The sequence below is a fragment of the Podarcis filfolensis genome (genome assembly GCF_964270895.1).
Source record: "Podarcis filfolensis genome assembly, chromosome: 16".
NCBI classification, from domain to species: domain Eukaryota; kingdom Metazoa; phylum Chordata; class Lepidosauria; order Squamata; family Lacertidae; genus Podarcis; species Podarcis filfolensis.
The window spans coordinates 18,274,319-18,294,481 of record NC_139620.1 but is presented as its reverse complement, the minus strand read 5'-3'; the positions used below and the strand labels follow the sequence as shown (position 1 = coordinate 18,294,481).

Sequence of the window (20,163 nt, the reverse complement as noted above, 5' to 3'; positions counted from 1 at the left end):
CTCATGACGAGCATTAATTGAATAAGATGCTGCAGTGCTTGGAATGCGGTAACGTGTATACTCTCTAGTGAAGTCATTATCTGAATGTGGATTGCTCAGCACGGACCAGGTCTTTATTTTATGTCACACTTACACACACACACACACCCCAGAGAGACAAGTCTGACAAATGAGCAGGGCTACCCACCTGTCCATCATTTGGTGTCAGGATGGCATCCGGTGACTGATAGGAAGGCAGTCCTGCCCCTCCATCGAAGTTGACCTGCAGGGGTCTTCTTCTGCAGTGTGTGCCACACTGGGAATGCACAGGTGAAACACACCCCCTGCAGAATTGAACCCCGCCCACCAGGTGATATCAGCTGATAGGTCAGCATGGTTTGGAGGAAATGGCTTTTAGAGCCAACTTAGGATACCCACCCAATTGGCCAAGATAGGTTCATGGGCCGGAGGTTCTCCCCACTTCCACCTATGCTGATGCACAAGAGGGAGATGTGAGCAGTTTTGGTGAAACCCCAATATGTGGGGGGAAAACTTTAGTTAAAACTGCTAAGTGGGAGGGAGGGAGGATAACTCCAAAATCTCTGAGCATGCTCCGTGGGCACAGAATGGGGGCTGCCAGAGGAAGAAAACAAAGAGGGTGAAGGAGGACATGTTAGAGTGTCCTGGATGAAGCGCCGTACCTCATTGGGCGAGTATCTTCTTTGCACACCGAAGGGCCCAGGGTCAAACCCTGCAATCTCTCAGGTAGAGCTGGGAGACACCTGCTGCCCTGAAAATCCTAGAGAGTTGCTTCCAGTCGGTGTAGCCAACACATAGCTAAATGGACCATTGGTCGGACTTGGTATCTTTCTAATGAAGGCAGGAAGGCATTATATAAATCCAATAGACAAACAAACCAAACAGCAAAAGACAACATAATTTGTACAAGATAAATACCGGTATGCAAGATAAATATAAGTGCCCCCCCAGCCAACTTAGGTTCCCCCAGCGAAGAAGGTCTCCCAGCACCTTTTCTGTATTTTCTGACTGGTGGGCCCCAATTTTTGCATCATTTGTTGTTGTTGTTGTTTAGTCGTTTAGTCGTGTCCGACTCTTCGTGACCCCATGGACCAGAGCACGCCAGGCACCTCTGTCCTCCACTACCTCCCGCAGTTTAGTCAAACTCATGCTGGTAACCTCGAAAACACTATCCAACCATCTCATCCTCTGTCGCCCCCTTCTCCTTGTGCCCTCCATCTTTCCCAGCATCAGTGTCTTCTCCAGGGAGTCTTCTCTTCTCATGAGGTGGCCAAAGTACTGGAGCCTCAGCTTCACGATCTGTCCTTCCAGTGAGCACTCAGGGCTGATTTCATTAAGAATGGATGCATTTGATCTTCTTGCAGTCCATGGGACTCTCAAGAGTCTTCTCCAGCACCATAATTCAAAAGCATCAATTCTTCGGCGATCAGCCTTCTTTATGGTCCAGCTCTCACTTCCATTTTTGCATCATTATTTTCCTTAATTAACAATTCTGGAGTCTTGCCCCCCCCCCAAAGCTGGTGATCAGCTGTTGTGGTACCAATCTATTAAAAAGGGCCTTATAAATGACCCCGCAAATTATAGGCCAATTATCCTGTTAGATGTCCCAGGGAAGATGTATCTCTCCTTGACAAACTAGTGGATTGGGTAAAAGATCATGTTCTGTTAACGTCAAAACAAGCTGGCTTTTGCCCAGGCAGATCAACTTTAGAAAACTGCCTTATGCTTTAAGTACATCATTGATAAATACTTGGCTGGAATTGTGAGATATGTTTACGTGGCCTTCATTGACTTGAAAGCTGCTTTGGGTTCTATCTCTCAGGAATGCCTTTGGACCAAACAAACTACAATCTATGGGGATCGATACGCAGGTATATAATGGCATATAAAAGCATATATAAGCATATAATGGCGCTATATTCTGGTACACCTCTGCAAGTTAGAATTGTCGGGGGTCATTTATCCAACACTGTTCCAGTCACAAAAGGAGTAAAACAAGGATGTTTCCTCTCCCCCTTCTTTTTAATATATTTATAATTGAAGTAGTTGAGTTTCTGAGAGGTGAGCACTACTGCCCAGTGAAAATTGGAAATCTGAAATACTCCAGTCTCCTTTATGCAGATGATGCTATCCTGGTCTCTTATGCCCAACTGGGCTTGCGCAGACTTGAATTGGTTCAGTTTGCACTGCAAGAATGAACACCTCTCTTATCAATTACCAACCCCAACCCCCCACAAAAGTTATGATATTTGGTAAATTCAAGAAAAATCACAATTGGTCACTCGATGGAAACAAACTGGAGCAAATACTCTCTTTCAAGTACTTTGGTGTGGTTTTCCATTGGACAGGTAAATGATCTGCACAGGTTCAGTCAAGCACCTTGTTAGCTGGTAGAACTTTAAATGGACTCTTACGATTCCATTGCACAAAAGGGGGCAACCTGGTCCAGCCCAGGTTACAAGACGGTGTTGCCAAAACTGCTATAGGGAGCACCACTGTGGGCTATGGCCAATTTAGATTCCCTGGAAAAAGCACAAAATAATTTTTTGCTAACACTCCTGTCAGTCCCTGTTTCTACAAAAATAGCATTACTCCATGTGTAATTGGGTGTAATGCCCATTAAAGCTGAAGCTCTTAAAATGGTCCTGCTTTCCTGACTTAAAAACTATTTTCAAGCAGTTATCACATCTTCTCTTGGCAATTTTGGTAGAGATGATGCCCAAACTCATGGAAGTGTGAAATGCGGTTGGCTGCCATGAATCTGGGATTATCTTCCAAGATATCTGGTAGACTAAAAATGTTAAAATGAGGGTAGCCTTTACACAGGCAAGATTAAATGTTCTCCCATTAGCAGATTGGATGGGTCGACATAAAGGAATTCCTAAGAAAGAGTCTGTGGCTGCAATTCGGGCTGGAACTTCTAGACACATCAGAAAAACGTTTCAGGGAAATGTGTTGCAAAAATCATAATGGGACTAGAAATCACCTTGCTGAAAGATGGAACTCTACAGTGCCATCTGGTGTCACAGTGTTATAATGCATTTAAAACTTTTTTTTTACTAATGTAGCTGAGTCCTCAGTGTCAATAGAAGACTGCCCTTTCTATAATGATATTAGAAACAATTATGTCTATCCACTTTTAAGAGCGCAGAAGGGAGGATCATCCCTTGCCAAGACCTGTTTTTTTTTTTTTGCTGTCTGATACAGAGAAGTACATATCTTTCAGAACATCCAAATTTCTTGTAGCACTCTACAGATCAGCGCTACAAAACTGAAAGGATGTATGGGAAATTATGTGTTTTTTTAAAAGGATAAGGAGTACAAATGCATATCATTATTATTATTATTGCTATCATTTTTAATGTGTATATTGGCTGTTTGCTAAAACACAATAATCTGACTAGGTAGTCCCCACTTAAGTTCCAACTTAGCCAACAAGTACCCACTTAGCCCACTCAGTTTTGGGGGGCAGCACTAAATGTGGGGTTTGCGGCACCAAACCAGTAGATCACTTTGGCTCTGGTTTGGAGTCAACCTGACAAGGTTGGTCTTTGGGCCATTTAATTAAGACCCCAGTTTGGGTGTCAATTACCATACTCAGTTTGGGAGCCGGCACAAAATGTGGAGTTTGCTGCACAAAACTAGCACTAAACTTTGGCACCTGCTTGGAGTCAATTGGACAAGGCTGGATTCTTTGGCATTCTGGTGCCGCTACTGCATAGCTGTCAACTTTTCCCTTTTCTTGCGAGGAATCCTATTTGGAATAAGGGAATTTCCCTTTTAAAAAAGGGAAACGTTGACAGCTATGTGCCACTGCCCCCAGGCCAGAAAAGGCTGCTTTATCCTTTTTAAAAAAATAAAATCTCCAGAAGCAAAATTGAGATTTGCCCATCGAAAACAATGGAGAAACTCCAGAATGTTAGTGTTGCACCCCAAGAATTTCATATTGTTAGCACTGACTCCTTCCTTCCTTTCTTTTTAATTTGCTTGTAGCCGATTAAGAAACTTTGCTAAGAAGTCTCAGATCTTACTCTGTGTGAATCTTGAATGTTTGACTGCTAAGTTCTCTTCTGCTCACTTTCTCTGCAGTTTAGAAGTGTCCTACAGATGCCAGCAAAATCCACAATTCTCTCCCTGCCGCTGCAGAAGAGAGGGGGAGGCTTACGACAACCCTGCAGTGTAGTCCACTCGCGGTTGATATCCCTGCGAGGAAGTGGAGCCAGAAAGTGACTGACCATTTGCAGCCAAAAGGAAGGGGGGGCAATGCATGCAAAACACACCTCCGGTTGCAGAACAGGCGGCCGAAACTGCCGCCGCCGATTTAAGTTTAAATGAAAAAAGGAAGACACGTGTTGGGGGGAGGGGGGGAACGACACACGACCAGTGCTGGATTTACTTATAAGCTAAACAAGCTATAGCTTAGGGCCCCACTGTCTTGGGGGGGGGCCAAAAAAAATTAAAGGGGAAAAAACTGGATGTACATTTCCAAAATATAAGATAAAAACAAATAAAATAAAACCTACATGCAGCAACAGTGTTTGTGTTGTGTAGGCTCCTATGATGTAAGTAATGGGCCCCGCCTGCTAGCCTGCCTCCTAAAATATCACTTGTTTGCTCATTTCTATATATAGGGTGCCTACATTCTGCATGGACTGGTGGCATGGCAACATGTACAAATGGCTTTAGATACCTATTAGGTCCTTAAATTACCATATAGCATATATCCAACACACAAAAAAGCAACAATTTGTTGTTGACAAAGGACAGCTAGACATATAAAGGGCCCCATTACCTTCAGTAGCTGAGGGCCTCATCAAACCTAAATCCGGCCCTGCATGCATCCCTGATTTGCTGCGCGCTTCTCTCCTTCCCTCGCGACTAGGGAGGCGACGGAGAGGGTGTGTAGGTCAAATGAACCCGGAATATAGCAGCGTGTGCATGACTTTACCTTCTATAAGTCTGTGGATCAGAGCAGGCCGCCGGAGCTCCCCCAGCATGCCCTGCCAACGCGGGACTTCAACTCCCATGCTGCCCTGCGCGCGCGGCGGGGGTACGGACGGCTGAAAGAGCGCATTCGAATGAGAGAGCCGGAGAAGTGAGACGGAGGGGGCGTGTTGGGAAGGCGCCGTTCTGCATGCAGCCCCGCCATCGGCTCCCCACCCGCGAGGATCCTGGTGCAGCAGAGGCGCAACTGCAAATTGCAACCGCCTTGGGGTGGGTGCGGCTCGTTTCTTCTCTCTCCCCGCCCCCTCCCTTCATGTGCAGCCTGAGGTTGTGGCTGATCGTTTTGGGTGGGTGGGATGCAGGAGGGGTGCGATCAAAACACCTCCGCGCGGAGGATTCTTGTTCTGCGATATTGCTTTTCCCGCAGATACGGATCGAAGCATGTTTATAAAGTGTAGGGAGCTGCCTTAGCTCCCGGATGCTCCGTTTGCCCGCCAAACCCAGAGCAGGCAGTAGTTCTCCAGGGCATCTCCTTACCACCGCATCCTCCCGCCTGAACACGGCAGAGGTGCAACATGCGCGACAGATGCTCTGCTGTTGAGCTCTACTCCCTCCCGATATGGTATTCCCAAAGTTTTTAGGGGTGTGGGCTTGTGCACCTCGTCAAGAATTGATGTGGTGCAGCCTTTGGCAGTCTGATGCCCTGCAGATGTTTTGGGCGGCAAAAACAGAGGACTGGGAGTGATGGGAGTTGCAGCCTAGATCATCTGGAGGGCAGCAGGTTGGTGATGAATGAACAGTGTGTTTCCTCCGTGTTCAAAGCCCTTCAGATGCAGAACCCTAAAAAACGGTTCTCCCAAGTAGGCCAGTGTTATGTCTGCATCTGACAGAGAAAGAGGGAAGAACCAGCTCTTAAGAGTTAGTAAATGGCTCACTGAATGCAACCCCGTGAGTTCATAGCTTTATTGGAGAAGGGTTGTTTCGCAGATGTTTCGCATGGAGAAAGTTGCTGATTCAATCCTCAGCATCTCCAGGGGAAAGACCCCTGCCTGAGACCCCCCCAAAGGTAGTCTTCCCCCGTCTTAGGTACCCCGATGATGTGGGACTGCAAGCCCCACCATCCCCTTCCCAGCCTGGCCAATGGTCAGTAGTAACAAGGGTTGATGTTCAACTGCATCTGGAGACCAAGCCTGGTCATTTGCCTAATGATAATTTAGCAGCAGGTTCCCCACAAGCATGGGGTGCACTACAAGCAAAAGGTGTCCCTTTCTGGCAGCGCTGTGCTCTCAAGATGCATGGCTCTGCTGGAGATCTGTGAGGCAGGTTCTTTTGTTCCTCAGTGGGGCTGCCACATTCCCATTGACACAAGCTCTCAACCATTTTGCTACCCCATACCTCCCCAGGCCCCAGATCTGAGCTCTCAAGCAGCTCACGTGGTGCAAAATTCCTCAACCAGGATTGTGCTTAGGCTGAAACTTCCTGTTCTGCACTGCCTGGTCTCGAGTTTGAGGTGGGTTCCCTGCCCCCAACCTCCAAGCAAGGCAATGTGTCACACACACTAATGGTCCAGTGGGCATTTAAGTCAGTGACAAGATTAAAATCTACTCTGGCTTTACTTTATTCACGACCCCATTGAAGATTTGGATGGGCCTCTTTGTGCTTACCGAGAAAGAACGGATATTTCCTGCTGTTAGGTTTTAAAAGCTGGCAGACATCTGTTACACCAGGGTGGGGAACCTGTGGCCTGCCATATGTTTCTGGGCTCCAGTTTCCATCATCCCTGACCATTAGTGGCTTATGGTGGCTGGCGCTGAGCCAGAAATTCCCCATCTCTGTCTTAGGCTAAAACATATTTTAATTAGATGGACTGCCCTCTTGCCCCCTGCTAATTCTGACCCTCCTCCTTCTCTGCTTGCTCTCTAGCGCGCCCCCTTGGCCATGGGGCTGAAGGGTGCTCAGAAGGCTCTCTTCCCCCTGCGCTCCGTCTCGGATGTGGTCCGCCTCTTTGAGCTGGAGCTTCGCCGGGAGCAGCCCGACCTGGTGCTGCTTTCGCTCGTCTTGGGCTTCGTGGAGCATTTCCTGGCCGTCAACCGCGTCTTGCCCACCAACGTGCCGGGCATCAGTTTCGAGCCTGCCCAAGGTCCCGACAGCCTGACCTACTTCCCGGTGGCTGACCTGAGCATCATTGGGGCCCTGCATGCCCGTTTCACTGCCCAAATCCGCGGGGCCGTGGATCTCTCGCTCTACCCGCGGCCAGAGGGCTACTCTTCCCGGGAGCTTGTCAAGAAAGTCTCTGATGTCATCTGGAACAGCTTGAGCCGCTCCTACTTCAAGGATCGGGCCCACATCCAGTCACTGTTCAGCTTCATCACAGGTGGGGCCACAAATGGAGCATGCTGCTCTCAATCCCAAGTGCTCAGCTGCCGATCTCATGTTGCCATGCATATATTTGTTTATTATATTTATGTTCCCCCTTTCTTGCAGGGAAGTTTTGGGTCTCTTCCTCCCCATTGGGGGGGGGCATATTGTTTTGCTTTGTTTCGTTTCAATTATTTACTTGTGTTTTTATCTTGTACTTTATTCTGTGAACCGCCTTTGGATCTTATGATGAAGGGTGGTTTATACATTTAATAAATCAATAAGCAAATAAATGCTATCCCCACAGCAGCCCTGCAACGCAGGCTAGGGCAAGAGACACTGACTGGCTCAAGGTCACCCAGCGAGTTTCATGGCTTAGCAAGGATTTAAATCCTAGCCTTGCAGGTTGTTGTCCGGCACGCTTAACTGCTGCACCCTACTAGCTCTCTATATGATGGGGATGTTGGATATTTTGAAAACAAAGAGTGAGCAAGGCCTGGTCCTCTTTGCTGGTCCTCTTAGATGTGTTGCTATATTGTTTGGGTGGCCTTATCTTTGGCCTGTACTACAAGACAAGCTAAGGGACGCAGGTGGCACTGTGGTCTAAACCACAGAGCCTAGGGCTTGCTGATCAGAAGGTTGGCGGTTCGAATCCCCGCAACGGGGTGAGCTCCCATTGTTCGGTCCCAGCTCCTGCCCACCTAGCAGTTCAAAAGCACGTCAAATGCAAGTTCAGTGGTACCTCGGGTTAAGTACTTTATTCATTCCGGAGGTCCATTCTTAACCTGAAACTGTTCTTAACCTGAAGCACCACTTTAGCTAATGTGGCCTCCTGCTGCCGCTGTGCCACCGGAGCACAATTTCTGTTCTCATCCTGAAGCAAAGTTCTTAACCCGAGGTACTATTTCTGGGTTAGCGGAGTCTGTAACCTGAAACGTATATAACCTGAAGCGTATGTAACCCGAGGTACTACTAGATAAATAGGTACTGCTCCGGCGGGAAGGTAAACAGCGATTCCTTGTGCTGCTCTTGTTCGCCAGAAGCGGCTTAGTCATGCTGGCCACATGACCCGGAAAAACTGTCTGCAGACAAATGCCGGCTCCCTCGACATATAGAGCAAGATGAGCGTGTAACCTTAGAGTCGTTCACGACTGGACTTAACCGTCAGGGGTCCTTTACCTTTACAAGACAAGCTACAGTCTCCCGTTTTCTGGAGTTTCAAGAGACAAGGCTCTCAGCAAAATTAACTCTCAAAACTGGTGTCAGGAATAAACTGCTCATTTGACCTTTGTGCAAAAAAATAAATAAAGGCTTCTGCAAGGTCAAGGAAAGAGGTTGTCCACTGCATCACCTTTTGAGTTACTGTCCTGGCTTTGTCTCCTATCAGACAGCTGCCATAAGCCAGTGGAGGAAGGTTAATTGTGCCCAACATTTGCGGTGGGTGTGGCATGAACCGTCAATCATGCACAAGCACAGCAGAATTACTTGCTTTCAGATATTGTAGCTCAGGGTGTCTCTGTACTGCTCTGGGCATGGCTCTTTTCAAGCAGTGGACTGGCTCATAACAGCAGTTCGCACAGAGAGGCCACAGGTGTGCTTCTCCAAATGTGGGCAGCTTTCACCCTCCAAAAACAATTCTTTTTAAGTGTGGCTGCATGCCTCCCATTTTTAATCAAGATGCAACAGTGTTTTACCTCTGCTCTTCAAGCTGTCCTGAACGTCCTGCTCTTTGTCTTTCTTTTACCAGGCACCAAACTAGACAGCTCTGGGGTGGCTTTTGCAGTTGTGGGGGCCTGCCAGGTCCTAGGACTTTTAGATGTTCACCTGGCGCTCTCTGAGGACCACGCTTGGGTGGTGTTCGGCAAAGATGGGGAGCAGACTGCAGAGGTGACATGGCACGGCAAAGGCAATGAGGACCGACGTGGGCAAACGGTCAACTCTGGTGTGGCAGAACGGGTAAGATATCAGCTCAGGAAAGGAGGATGCTCCCCTCTCGTCTTCACATAGGAGGCAGGTGCAACTGGGTAGATGGTTTGTAGCTTGCAGGTTCTGTACTCCATCCACTTCTTCCATAGGAGCAAATTAGCTTTAGACGGTGTACACATTTCATTTCATTTCATTTCATTTCATTTCATTTCATTTCATTTCATTTCATTTCATTATTATAGGAGCATGTGTTTCGTACGGCCAATCTGAGCACCTCAGTTTAGAGGCAAAAATAAATCTTGGGAATAGGTCCATTGTGCATGGATTTGACCAGCCAATAAATGTGAAATACAACCTGCCCCCCTTCATGAAAATTCTTAGCTTAGCGCTGCTGCCTGGCGAGACCCAGCCACAGCTGCAATTTGCCTGTCAGCTTTTCAGCAAATGTCTCTGGAAAGCTTACAAGGAAGGTGTGAGCCGTGGCCTAGTTGGGGGGGGGCACAGGGGCGGTTGCCCTGGGTGCAAATTTTTTAGGGGGCACAAAATTTCAACACCTGGTGCTGCCTCAGTACAACTGCATGCTTCTGGTGCTACACTCAGTTGAGAACTGCTTCTCCATGCAAACCAGGAAGTGACTTCTCCAGACGACTCTTCTTATTTCTATGACTGTAATCTCCTGGGTGATACAGACACCATTAGGCAGTTGAATGTGCATGCTGGCAACCCACGCTAGCCACTGGGCATGAGAGGGATGCCTTTATGCCTCTCTTGTTTGTTGCCATTCCAGCTGGGAATTGCCAACATCCTTCCTTGAGTGAGGCGGCTTGGTTGTTATCGCTAACATGTTAAATCACCCTCCAGGAATCGGTTTTCTATTATTATTATTGTTATTGTTATTATATTTTAAAAATAAAGCTCTCCAGTATACCTTCAGCCACACAACCCTATGCAAATATCTGAAACGAGGGAGATCATAGCTGGGTTGTAGAGCACGTTGGTTAGGATACAGGAGGCCCCTGGCTCAATCCTGGTGATATGAAAGACCCACCTCAGTCCGAAAACTTGGAGAGCCACCGCCAACCAGGGTGGGCAATAGTGGAGTAGATGGGCCACCAGTCTGACCTGGCAGAGGACAACGTCTTTGTGTTTCATGGGTGGCAGAATCATCTGCTTAGAGTGTAGAAGATCCCAGGTTCCATCCAAAGAAAGAAAGAAAGAAAGAAAGAAAGAAAGAAAGAAAGAAAGAAAGAAAGAAAGATCCTGCAATGGGGAAGTTGATGCCCACCCAGACTTCTCACCTGCAAAATTCCCTCCCCCTTTGCAGAGCTGGCTGTACCTGAAGGGCTCCTACTTGTGCTGCACCCGCCAGATGGAGGTGGCCTTCATGGTGTGTGCCATCAATCCTTCCATCGACTTGCACTCGGATAGCCTGGAGTTGCTGCAGTTGCAACAGGTGAGCTGACACGGACCGACCCCCCTCCTTCCCTTTGGTGGGGGTTTGCAGAAACTGGAGCCGATATCACCACCACCATCATGATGCCTCTCATGCTTGCCTCTCTGTCTCCATCCCTTGCAGAAGCTGCTGTGGGTTCTCTATGACCTGGGCCACCTGGAGAAGTAAGTACTTTAGAGAGGCCCTGGCCTCACAGGGCCTGGCCCTATCATTAGGCAGAGGAACCTTTGGCCCCTCCAGATCTTGCTTGACTTGCAACTCTCAATGTTGGCCACGCTCACTGGGGCTGATGGGAATTGTAGTCTTCCCAGTTTGGGGAAGGCAGCTCTAGGGAGAGGAATCCAGCCTCCATCCTGATGCTGTTAGCTAACAGAGCCCAAAAAGCTTCATTTCTCTGTGTCTTTCTTAATCTCATGCAGCGCATAGTTAAACTATGGAACTCATGTCCACATGACGCAGTGACGGGCACCAACCTGGATGGCTTTAAAAGAGGACTTGGTCTGATCCAGCAGATATAAGCTTATGCTCTTATGTTTTTACCATATTTTTCACTCTATAAGATGCACCCGACCATAAGACGCACCTAGTTTTTAGAGGAGGAAAACAAGAAAAGCCAGCAAGAGCCGCAGACACGCTCGCTCGGCGCGGTTCTTTAAAGATAGAGCGGCTCTTGCTGGCTTTTCCGGGAGGTGGGAGAAGGGACTGACGGGCTGCCCTCTGTCCCTCCTCCCACCTCCCTGAAAAGCCAGAGCAAGCAGCGCAGCTATCGCTGAAGCCAGCAGACCAAGAGCAATAGCTGCGCAGTGGCTCTTGGTCTGCTGGCTTCTCAGCGAAGCAGAATGAGGGACGGAAGGGCTCCCTTCGTTCCTCCTCCCGCTTTGCTGGGAAGCCAGCAGAACAAGAGGCACTGTGCAGCTCTCGCTCTTGCTGCTCTGGCTTCAACGATAGCTGTGCAGCCTGCATTCGCTCCATAAGACGCACACACATTTCCCCTTACTTTTTAGGAGGGAAAAAGTGTCTTATGGAGCGAAAAATACTGTAAGTTGCAGAGGTCTGCAGAGGGAGTCTTGCTCCTTTCTAGAGGATCTTCCAGCTATTTCTGAGTAATTTCCAGAGGGTCTTGGCCACATGAGTTGGAAGCAGCCAAAGCATCCAGGAATTTAGTGGTGGTGGACTCAAGTCCATTGACTAGCTCAAGTCCATTGATTTCAGTAGGTCTGCTCTTAAGTCAGTCTTAGCTAGCTAGATAACTTAGTCTCTGAAACTCACTCTTTTGATGGAAATAGACACTAAATTTTAGAAAAAGAACAATATGGGAAGGGGATGCAGGCATTCTTAAGGCATGGGACAAAACAGCCTCTGAAGTCAATTTCAACAGCAATAAGGGAAAACTCTGAAGTTTGTTCAGGGGTGGTATATTCTCCCCTAAAAGTGGCTCAGATCACCTGTGCAGATACTGCCTTCCGCTGGAGGGTCTATGATCAAAGAGTGGAGTGTATGTCATCTATGTGAGAGAATATAGAGTGCCTTGGCTTAGAATGTGAATGTGTAGAAAATATTGAGATAAACAACCAGACCTCTTAAAAATCACCAAGCGGCTGAGCAGTCCATTAAATGCTTTGCCCCACCCCCCACCTGCTGTAGCAATTGTAATGCCCTGCACTGGATGCGGTGTGATTTTTAATTGCATTTTTATGGCTGCTCTTACTTCTTGTGTTGTACCGTATTGGCCCGAATATAAGCGCACCTTTAAAATTCAAGGGGGTGGGGAGAGAGACAATACCTGAGTATACGCCGCTCCCTTAAACTTCCGCAGGCACCCACACCCGTTTCGTTTTACCGTATGTCTGTTTCAGCAGTGATATTGTAAAAAAAGCAAATTTTTGCAAGGTCACGAATTTCAGCCGCACTTTCACTTTTCACGGTCGGAATTTGGAAAAAAAAATGAGGCTTATATTCAGGCCAATACGGTAATTTATTGCAAGGAATAAAAGAAGCAATGATAATACAATGGAAGAGATTGTGTTGAATGCAATGGCTGAGCTGTTTCCCCGTCCTCAACCACAAATCCACAGGCCCTCGGGCTCTTATTTGTGTGTTCTTAAATTGTCCCCTTGGGAGCCTCGGCCTCCTCTCGCCTCTGCTTGTCCTCAGTGATCCCTTGGCTTCCTCTGCAGGTACCCAATGGCACTGGGGAATTTGGCAGATCTTGAGGAGCTGGAGCCCACCCCTGGCCGCCCAGACCCCCTCTTCATTTACCATCAGGTATTCCCCCCCCCCCCGCTTGCTCCTAAGGGTGCTGGTAGGCTGGGCTTGGCAGTACTTGTGGCTAAGAAGGGGATGCAAACTCTGGTCTGACCACTATACCACATTGCCTGAAGCAAAGCTGTTGATGGAAGGGCATGACCTAGATCTGTGGGGGGGTGTGTGAAAGGGGGGGCAGTCCCGTCCCCCTGTCCCCAAGATGAACCATGATCGCCAGATTGTCAACTTCCTTTCTTTTCTTTTTATTAAAAAGTAAGTTTCGAGCTTTCGTGGAACCTGAGTTATGAAGCAAAGTGTATGGGCAGTATTATTGTCATTTAAAAAATAATAATGAAAAACAGCCTTGGTTCTCTTTGCAGGGTAGGCCTTAGTTTGCCTACCCATTCCCTACACCTTATTTGTAAGCCACTGCCATGGGACCTTAGGGGGAAGGGTATGTGCCAATGACGATGATGATTATGGTAATTTTTACAATGTTTGTAAGCTGTTCTGGATACAGCAGGATGTGTCTAGGACTGGGCAATATATCAGTATATCATCCAAAACCGGTTTGAAGTCCATGTGATATTGGTTTCATAATTTATGACCTGGCAATATATCACAAATCGTGTGTGTATGTGCTATGCAAAAATCACAATGTGGGAAAAACTGAAGCCAGCCAACACCTCTGCATAGCTCCATCTTTATTTCAAGACATCGTGATATATCGGTATATTGTGATATTTTATATATCACAATGTTGAAAAGCAGGTATTGCCCAGCCCTAGATGTTTCCCCAAAACACCTGAGCCTTGGTGTCTTCATGGATCAGCTCCTGCTGTCCCTGAACCCCCCCTTATCTCCCACCCCCTTTTCCTCTAGGGAATCAACTCAGCCAAGCAGTACTACCACAATGAGCACATTTACCCCTACATGTACCTGGCCGGCTATCACTGCCGCAACAAAAACGTCAAGGAAGCACTGGAAGCCTGGGCTGATTCAGCCACCGTGATCCAAGAGTGAGTGTCTTCCTATCCTATTCATTTTGCCTTTACCACGGAAGGAAGTGGAGCGTGGTGGCAGGACCCCTGCTTTGAACGCAGAAGGTCCCAGGTTCCGTCCCCGGCATCTCCCAGAAGGGCCGGCACACATTTGTACCTAAAACCCCGGAGAGCAGCTGCTGGTCATTGTAGAGTTTACCACAGCCTGGTGGTTGCATCCATGGATTTGAAGTGCTGGTTTCATTTGGCCTCCAGTCAAGGGTAAAATAAATTTGCATTCTTTTCTCAGTTCCTTTTATTTGGGGAGGAGGCAACTACTGATGTTTGTCCAGTTCTCCTGAAAAAAAAACCCTTTTCCAGAGTTTGTCACAGAGAAGAAGATTGCTCTGTGGGCAGCGGCTAAGAGCTCTCCAAGAGGCTTATTCCAAGGTGGAGATGCAGTGATGGGAAAATTTTGCCTGTGGTTAAATGCCTCTTGTTGGGCTGTCAGGGGCTCCAGATATCTCTACATAAGACCCATGTCTGCTGTTATCGGATGGTGGCATTGCACCCTTCTCTTCCCCCCCTTCCAGTTATAACTATTGTCGAGAAGATGAAGAGATCTACAAGGAATTTTTTGATGTGGCCAATGACGTGATTCCCAACTTGCTAAAAGAGGTGGCCAGCCTTGCTGACTCAGCTGAGGAGAAGGGGGCTGGCGAGAGGGGAGAGGTAAGGCGGGTGAGCAGACAGGCGACGTAAAGGATGGATGTTGTGCCTTGCTGGCATTCGTCAACCAGGGAGGAAATTCTGCTGGGTTTGCCATTTATTTTTCACCGCCACCTGCCGGGTGTTATGAAAAGTATCATTAGGTGGAATGAAAGTAGTCGGATGGAGTGGGGTGGGAATTCTAGGAGGTGCGGCAAAAATTGGGCTGGGACTTTGCCAGACGCAAAGGAGGCAGAACAAAGGCACAGGAAACAGTGTGAAATTGTACAAGAATGGAAGTTGAAAAAACACGCGACTTTGCGCAAAGCAGGTAAAGGGACCCCTGACCATTAGGTTCAGTCGTGGCCAACTCTGGGGTTGCGCTGCTCATCTTGCTTTATTGGCCGAGGGAGCCGGTGTACAGCTTCCGGGTCATGTGGCCAGCATGACTAAGCCGCTTCTGGCGAACCAGAGCAGCGCACGGAAATGCCGTTTACCTTCCCGCCGGAGCGGTACCTATTTATCTACTTGCACTTTGACGTGCTTTCAAATTGCTAGGTTGGCAGGAGTAGGAACCGAGCAACGGGAGCTCACTCTGTCATGGGGATTCAAACTGCCGACCTTCTGATCGGCAAGTCCTAGGCTCTGTGGTTTAACCCACAGCGCCACCCGCGTCCCTGCGCAAAGCAGAGGGGATGTTAATTATAAGTGTCATTTTGCAATGAGGACTAGAACCTTGGAGAGAAACCATGAAGGCCTGAAAAGGGGTTACTGGCATCCAGTCAAGGCAAAAATAGAGGGGTTATCGTCTTAAAAGGTGACAGAGGTGAGTGGAGCAGAAAAGCATTATTAATCGTTTAGTGAAATGGCAAGAGGGTATATGAAGTAGATTTTCTAGTGGGTGGGGTGGGGAGTTTCTAAAGGGAGGCTGACTGGAGCATGGCTAAGAGATTTGGCAAGAGGATCACAGGAAGGGGTAGGGGTTTTTTTTAGAAGCTGAAGAGGAAGAGAGGAGAGTTGGGAGAGAGGCACTTGTGAATTGGATCAGGGCAAGGAATGCCCTTGGCAGACTTTGTTGGGAGAGGCCCAGTTGGTGGCAGGGTGGCATCTCTTCACAGAACAACCTGACCTTGTCTTGCCCAGGCTTCGCCATCGCAAGGAGGCGGCGGCTCAGCTCTGCAGGACCCAGAGTGTTTTGCTCACCTCCTTCGTTTCTACGATGGCATCTGCAAGTGGGAAGAGGGGAGCCCCACGCCCGTCCTCCATGTGGGATGGGCCACATTCCTGGTCCAGTCCCTCAGCCGTTTCGATGGGATGGTGAGTGCTTGTGGCAGAGCAGGTTGCAGGGGGTAAAGTTCAGAGCATTTGGCACCGGGGGAGGGGGAATGGCCGGCGTCAAGCTATGTGAAGGGGTGCAATGACTTGGCGGGACTTTGTGGGGCCTGAGTGGGCCTAGATGGTGTCTATGGGGTGTGTGTTTATTAGCTGGAAAAGAGGGAGCTCCATTGTTACCAGGATTCAGACAGATTTGGGAGAGAAGGGTGGGTTATGTGGGACGTAGCAAAAAAAGAAAATCAGCAGTATAACAATAAACAATAGAAATGAATTAAAAGAATGGTATAAAGGTGTGGGATATAGCTGTTAATGATAAATTAACATGTGCCATTAAGGTAAGGTAGGGAATATGCAGGAGAAATATTTTTGAGAAGATATGGAAGGTGTTTGTAGAATTTGTACTGTTGAAACAGAAAGGGGTGAAACCATTTTAAGAGGTGTTGAAATTTTGGGAGGTTGGATAGTTACAGTGGAATGGTGTTGGCCGTGGGGTGCACATTTTTATTATTATTCATGCATGATTATACTTTGTAAAAATAAAAATAATGAAATGAATTAAGATGCATGTTTAACGTGCACAAGGAGAGTGTTTAAGTGCCCAGCTGAGATTCTAAAAACTCGCAGAGTAATTGCATGTGAAATCAACAGGCAGGCAGACATCGCTTGTTCTCTAGATGTCAAAATGCGCCAGCTAGATATCTGTGACAAGATTTAGATGTGACTAAATGTGTCCCGGAAGTGTACAGCCCAATCAGATAGGCAGGGCATCATAAGCAGCCTTCAGCTTTGTGCCATGGGCGCCCTTGGCTTTCTGACTACTCCCCTCTTCCTCCCAGGTGCGGCAGAAGGTGACCCTGGCAAGTCGGGAGGTAGAAGCCAACGAGGATGACGACCAAGGCAGCGAAGACCCCCGGGAGGGGCGCCGCAGGGGTCCGCGCCGGGAGTCCAAGCCCGAGGAGCCCCCCTTGCCCAAGAAAGTGACTGAGCGCCGGCGCCCCAGTTCCAGCCAGCGAGTGGACCGGCCTCCCCTGGAGAAGGAGGAGAGGCCTAGCAGCGGCCCCAGCCCCCCTCCCGAAGGGCCCGTCCTCACCTTCCAGAGCGAGAAGATGAAGGGCATGAAGGAGCTGCTGGTGGCAGCCAAGATCAACTCGAGCGCCATCAAGCTGCAGCTGACAGCTCAGTCCCAGGTGCAGCTGAAGAAGCAGAAAGCCTCGGCCCCCCGGGACTACACGCTCTCCTTCCTCAAGCGCCCCCGCAAGTCCCTCTGAGCCTGCCGGGGGCAGCAGAGCTCTGCCCTTTCCTTGAGCAATATCTTGGAGCTGCCTAGAGTCCACCCAGGGTCACGGCTCTTGTGCTTCCTTCAAGCAGGTCTGTCGAGAATCTTCCCAGCTGTGCTGCAGAGCCATGTTTTGCTCTCTAGACCCCCAGCTCCCCAAAGCCAGGAGAACTTGGCGTGCCCCCCTGCTTGAGTCGCAACGCAGGCAGGATTCCTCTGGGTTGTGATCGGAAGCGTTTTTGCTTTTGCTTGTAACTCTTCCCTGGGAACTGAGGTTTCAGACATGAGTGCAAATCCTGCCAGAGACAAGGGGCAGCTAGCAGTTTTCATGGTGCCCAGGAAGTTGTGGGTTGAGCACAAATCAATGCGTGTGAAATAGTGGTAGGCAGAGGGGACTCACTGCCTCTGCTGCTGTCATTTGTACTAATTTACAGGATGTTGTTTTTTTTCCTAAAAGGACATTTTAATAAATCTCAAGTTGTTGGGTTTTTAAAAAAAATAAATAAATAATCTCTTGTAGCAATTCTTGTTTCCAGTGTAAATGCTGGTATGTTACATCTTTGGGGACAGGTGAGAAGATGGAAATACAATCTAGAGACAACCTGTTCATTGGACTACATCTCTCATCAGACCTGAGCAACAGGTTAGGGCTGAAGGGAGCTTTGGCCTGCTGGATCTGGCCAATAAGCCCATCTAGTCCAGCATCATGTTCTCACAGTGGAAAACCAGCACAAGAGCACTCTCCCCTCCTGTGGTTTCTGGGCAGCTGGCATTCAGCAGCATAATACAACCATCATGGCTTGTAGCCATTCTACTATTTCTCTGCTGCTGACTAATGCAAAGAAAACCAGTGTGACCTGAAGGGCAGGCAGATGTTTCTGTGAGTTGCTGTATGACCAATCCATCCTGAGGACACCCTCACCCCAATGAAGCATCATCACCATCTGAGAGGTCGCTATAACATCTGGTCTATGCACCCCTTGGTAAGGTTTCCTCCACCTCCTGAAAATTTACGCCAACAGCCGCAGGCCTTCTCGTGTCAACAGAATATTTCTGAAACCACAATGAGCACAACGTTCTCATTTCCCCCTTGGGTGATTTCACTTTATTAAGTGTTAATAAAGAAAACAAGGAGATGGGGCAGAGAGAAAGGGACAGGGAGTTTTTGTGGGGAGGGGGAAGAATACAAAAAGGAGTGGAGTAGAGTTTCAGCCCCTCACTCTTTGGCCCCCCGCATATGAGACGTAAAACCTCAAATGCCTCTTCTAGTGAATAGATGACCCAATTATTGCAGTCTCTGGTAGCATCTTCGAGTCCTGATCCCCAACAAACGTCCAGGAAAGTTGGTGGGATCCTGGGAGGGGCCCATTCCATCCCCCAGGTTCTCATGGAAGCGACATGTGGAAAGGGATGGAGGGAGACACACAGCATTCACCCTGATGGCTTGGCTGTGACTGCACACTTGAGACTGAAGATTCGCATCTGAACAGCTCCAAAGGGCCTGGTGAGCACAGGTGGAAAGGGGGCATATTAATGGTAGCAGAAAAGGGGAGGTACAAGGGGCAGCAGCCGAAAGTAGAACTTGAAAAAAACTGGATGCCTGTAGAAAGCTGCTTGGTCACAGGATAGCCTCAGCGGAACTGCAGGGGGCTGATTCTTAAGCCAATGACATCCTTACCGATCTCTGTTACCTGCATAGCCAAACAAAGACATGGTTAGCGCCTCCTAGACTTGGAACCGTGGGGTCCTTTAAATATGGCAAGAGTCCATTGTCTTGCTCCAGGGAGAGCCTCATTCTGAACCTCAGAAAGCAGGGAAATTTCTCGCTCCTCTAAGCACTTCCAGACCACGCATGTGACACACTGTGTCTCTGAAACTCAAGTGTTGGGTTCAAAACAAAGTCTTGCCAGGCTCAGGGTAGCCAGCCTGATGATATAGCCATCCAAAGATGCTAAACCTTTTGATAACCACGTCATCTGGGTGGCTACCAAGGAGAGGCATGATCTACACAGAGCCCTGCAAAATAGAGGAGGGTGGGCAGTTCTTCCCCTCCTGCAGCCAAACCTGGCAAGTGCTGGGATGCAGGAGCTCATGACAATGGAGGGTGCCATTATTAACTATCCTTGCAAGCAGAAGGGAGCTACTTGGGTTACTAATCTACAAAATAATAAAAATAATAATGGTAGTAGTAGTAGGGTGGGGTTTTTTAATCATAGAGGAATAAGAGAAGGTACACTCCCAGATTCAAAAGTGGTGCACCCTACTAGTTACAGCAACTAGTTACTACTAGTAGTAGTGGTAGTAGTAACTACTACTAATAGTAGTAACTAGTACTAGTAGGGTGGTAGTAACTAGTAGTAATTACTACCACCCTACTAGTTACAGCATGTATAGAGTGATGCTTCAGCCCGTTTCTGTCAAAACACAGTATCTGCCAGCAGCAGCATGTGGACACCCTTGATTACCTATACCTGCCACGGAGACCACGGGAAAGGCTGCCAAGAGGTAACCAAAAGAGGCTGAAAAGTCTCCAAGGAAAGAGTTACTACCAGTAATGGAGGGAAGGAGGTGGCACTTACGGTTGTGACTCTGCAAATCTGGCCGTGAAACTCAGGACAGTAGCAAGCTCCGCTGAGCGGACACTTTTCCACTGGCTTGCCCCGATAGATGGGCCGGTAGGAGGCGGCGCAGATGTCAAAAGGGTTGTGCATGTCGTAGTTGAGCTGGTAGGCATCGCTGGGGTTCTTCTCGCATGCGGTTAGGATCTTGCGTGTCTGCAATGGTGGCGGAGAAAGAAGAAAACTAAGCAGGAGAAACAGGATAGACGGCCTGGGAGTCCGAACGTTCTGTCTCAACACTTTAGAATGAGCAGGGGAAAGACTGCACTGCAAAGATTCCCCTGGAGTGTAAAGAATCGAAAA

At 48.4% G+C, this 20,163-nt stretch overlaps 2 protein-coding genes and 1 long non-coding RNA gene across 3 annotated transcripts in view; 1 reads left to right on the top strand and 2 right to left on the bottom strand.

Annotated features, from left to right (window-relative positions):
• Nucleotides 1-2,146: 2,146 nt before the first annotated feature.
• LOC310751469 lies at nucleotides 2,147-4,988 on the bottom strand. The gene is made up of 2 exons (XR_014542532.1): nucleotides 4,811-4,988; nucleotides 2,147-4,221 (listed from the first exon to the last, which is right to left on the bottom strand). It is a non-coding gene; the product is annotated as an uncharacterized lncRNA (long non-coding RNA).
• A 32-nt stretch (nucleotides 4,989-5,020) lies between these two features.
• MEN1 (menin 1) lies at nucleotides 5,021-17,765 on the top strand. The gene is made up of 10 exons (XM_083590236.1): nucleotides 5,021-5,232; nucleotides 6,886-7,336; nucleotides 9,068-9,276; nucleotides 10,571-10,699; nucleotides 10,823-10,863; nucleotides 12,877-12,964; nucleotides 13,826-13,962; nucleotides 14,517-14,655; nucleotides 15,775-15,948; nucleotides 16,803-17,765. The coding sequence occupies exons 2-10, from the start codon at nucleotides 6,901-6,903 to the stop codon at nucleotides 17,232-17,234; spliced, it is 1,785 nt and encodes a 594-aa protein (XP_083446362.1). The 5' UTR covers nucleotides 5,021-5,232; nucleotides 6,886-6,900; the 3' UTR covers nucleotides 17,235-17,765.
• A 553-nt stretch (nucleotides 17,766-18,318) lies between these two features.
• Nucleotides 18,319-20,163, bottom strand: part of COPA (COPI coat complex subunit alpha) — a 36,989-nt gene continuing 35,144 nt past the window's right edge. Inside the window, exons 32-33 of the mRNA XM_083589761.1 lie at nucleotides 19,822-20,016; nucleotides 18,319-18,933 (exon numbers count right to left, since the gene is read on the bottom strand). Of these exons, the coding sequence (XP_083445887.1) occupies nucleotides 18,874-18,933; nucleotides 19,822-20,016 (255 nt within the window). The 3' untranslated portion in view covers nucleotides 18,319-18,873. The remainder of the gene's footprint in view (nucleotides 18,934-19,821; nucleotides 20,017-20,163) is intronic.

Coding starts and splice junctions, on each gene's coding strand:
- MEN1 (XM_083590236.1), top strand. CDS start 6,901: ATGGGGCTGAAGGGTGCTCAGAAGGCTCTCTTCCCCCTGCGCTCCGTC. Junction 12,965..13,825: donor CCCTCTTCATTTACCATCAG/GTATTCCCCCCC, acceptor CTTTTCCTCTAG/GGAATCAACTCAGCCAAGCA. Junction 13,963..14,516: donor TCAGCCACCGTGATCCAAGA/GTGAGTGTCTTC, acceptor CCCCCCTTCCAG/TTATAACTATTGTCGAGAAG.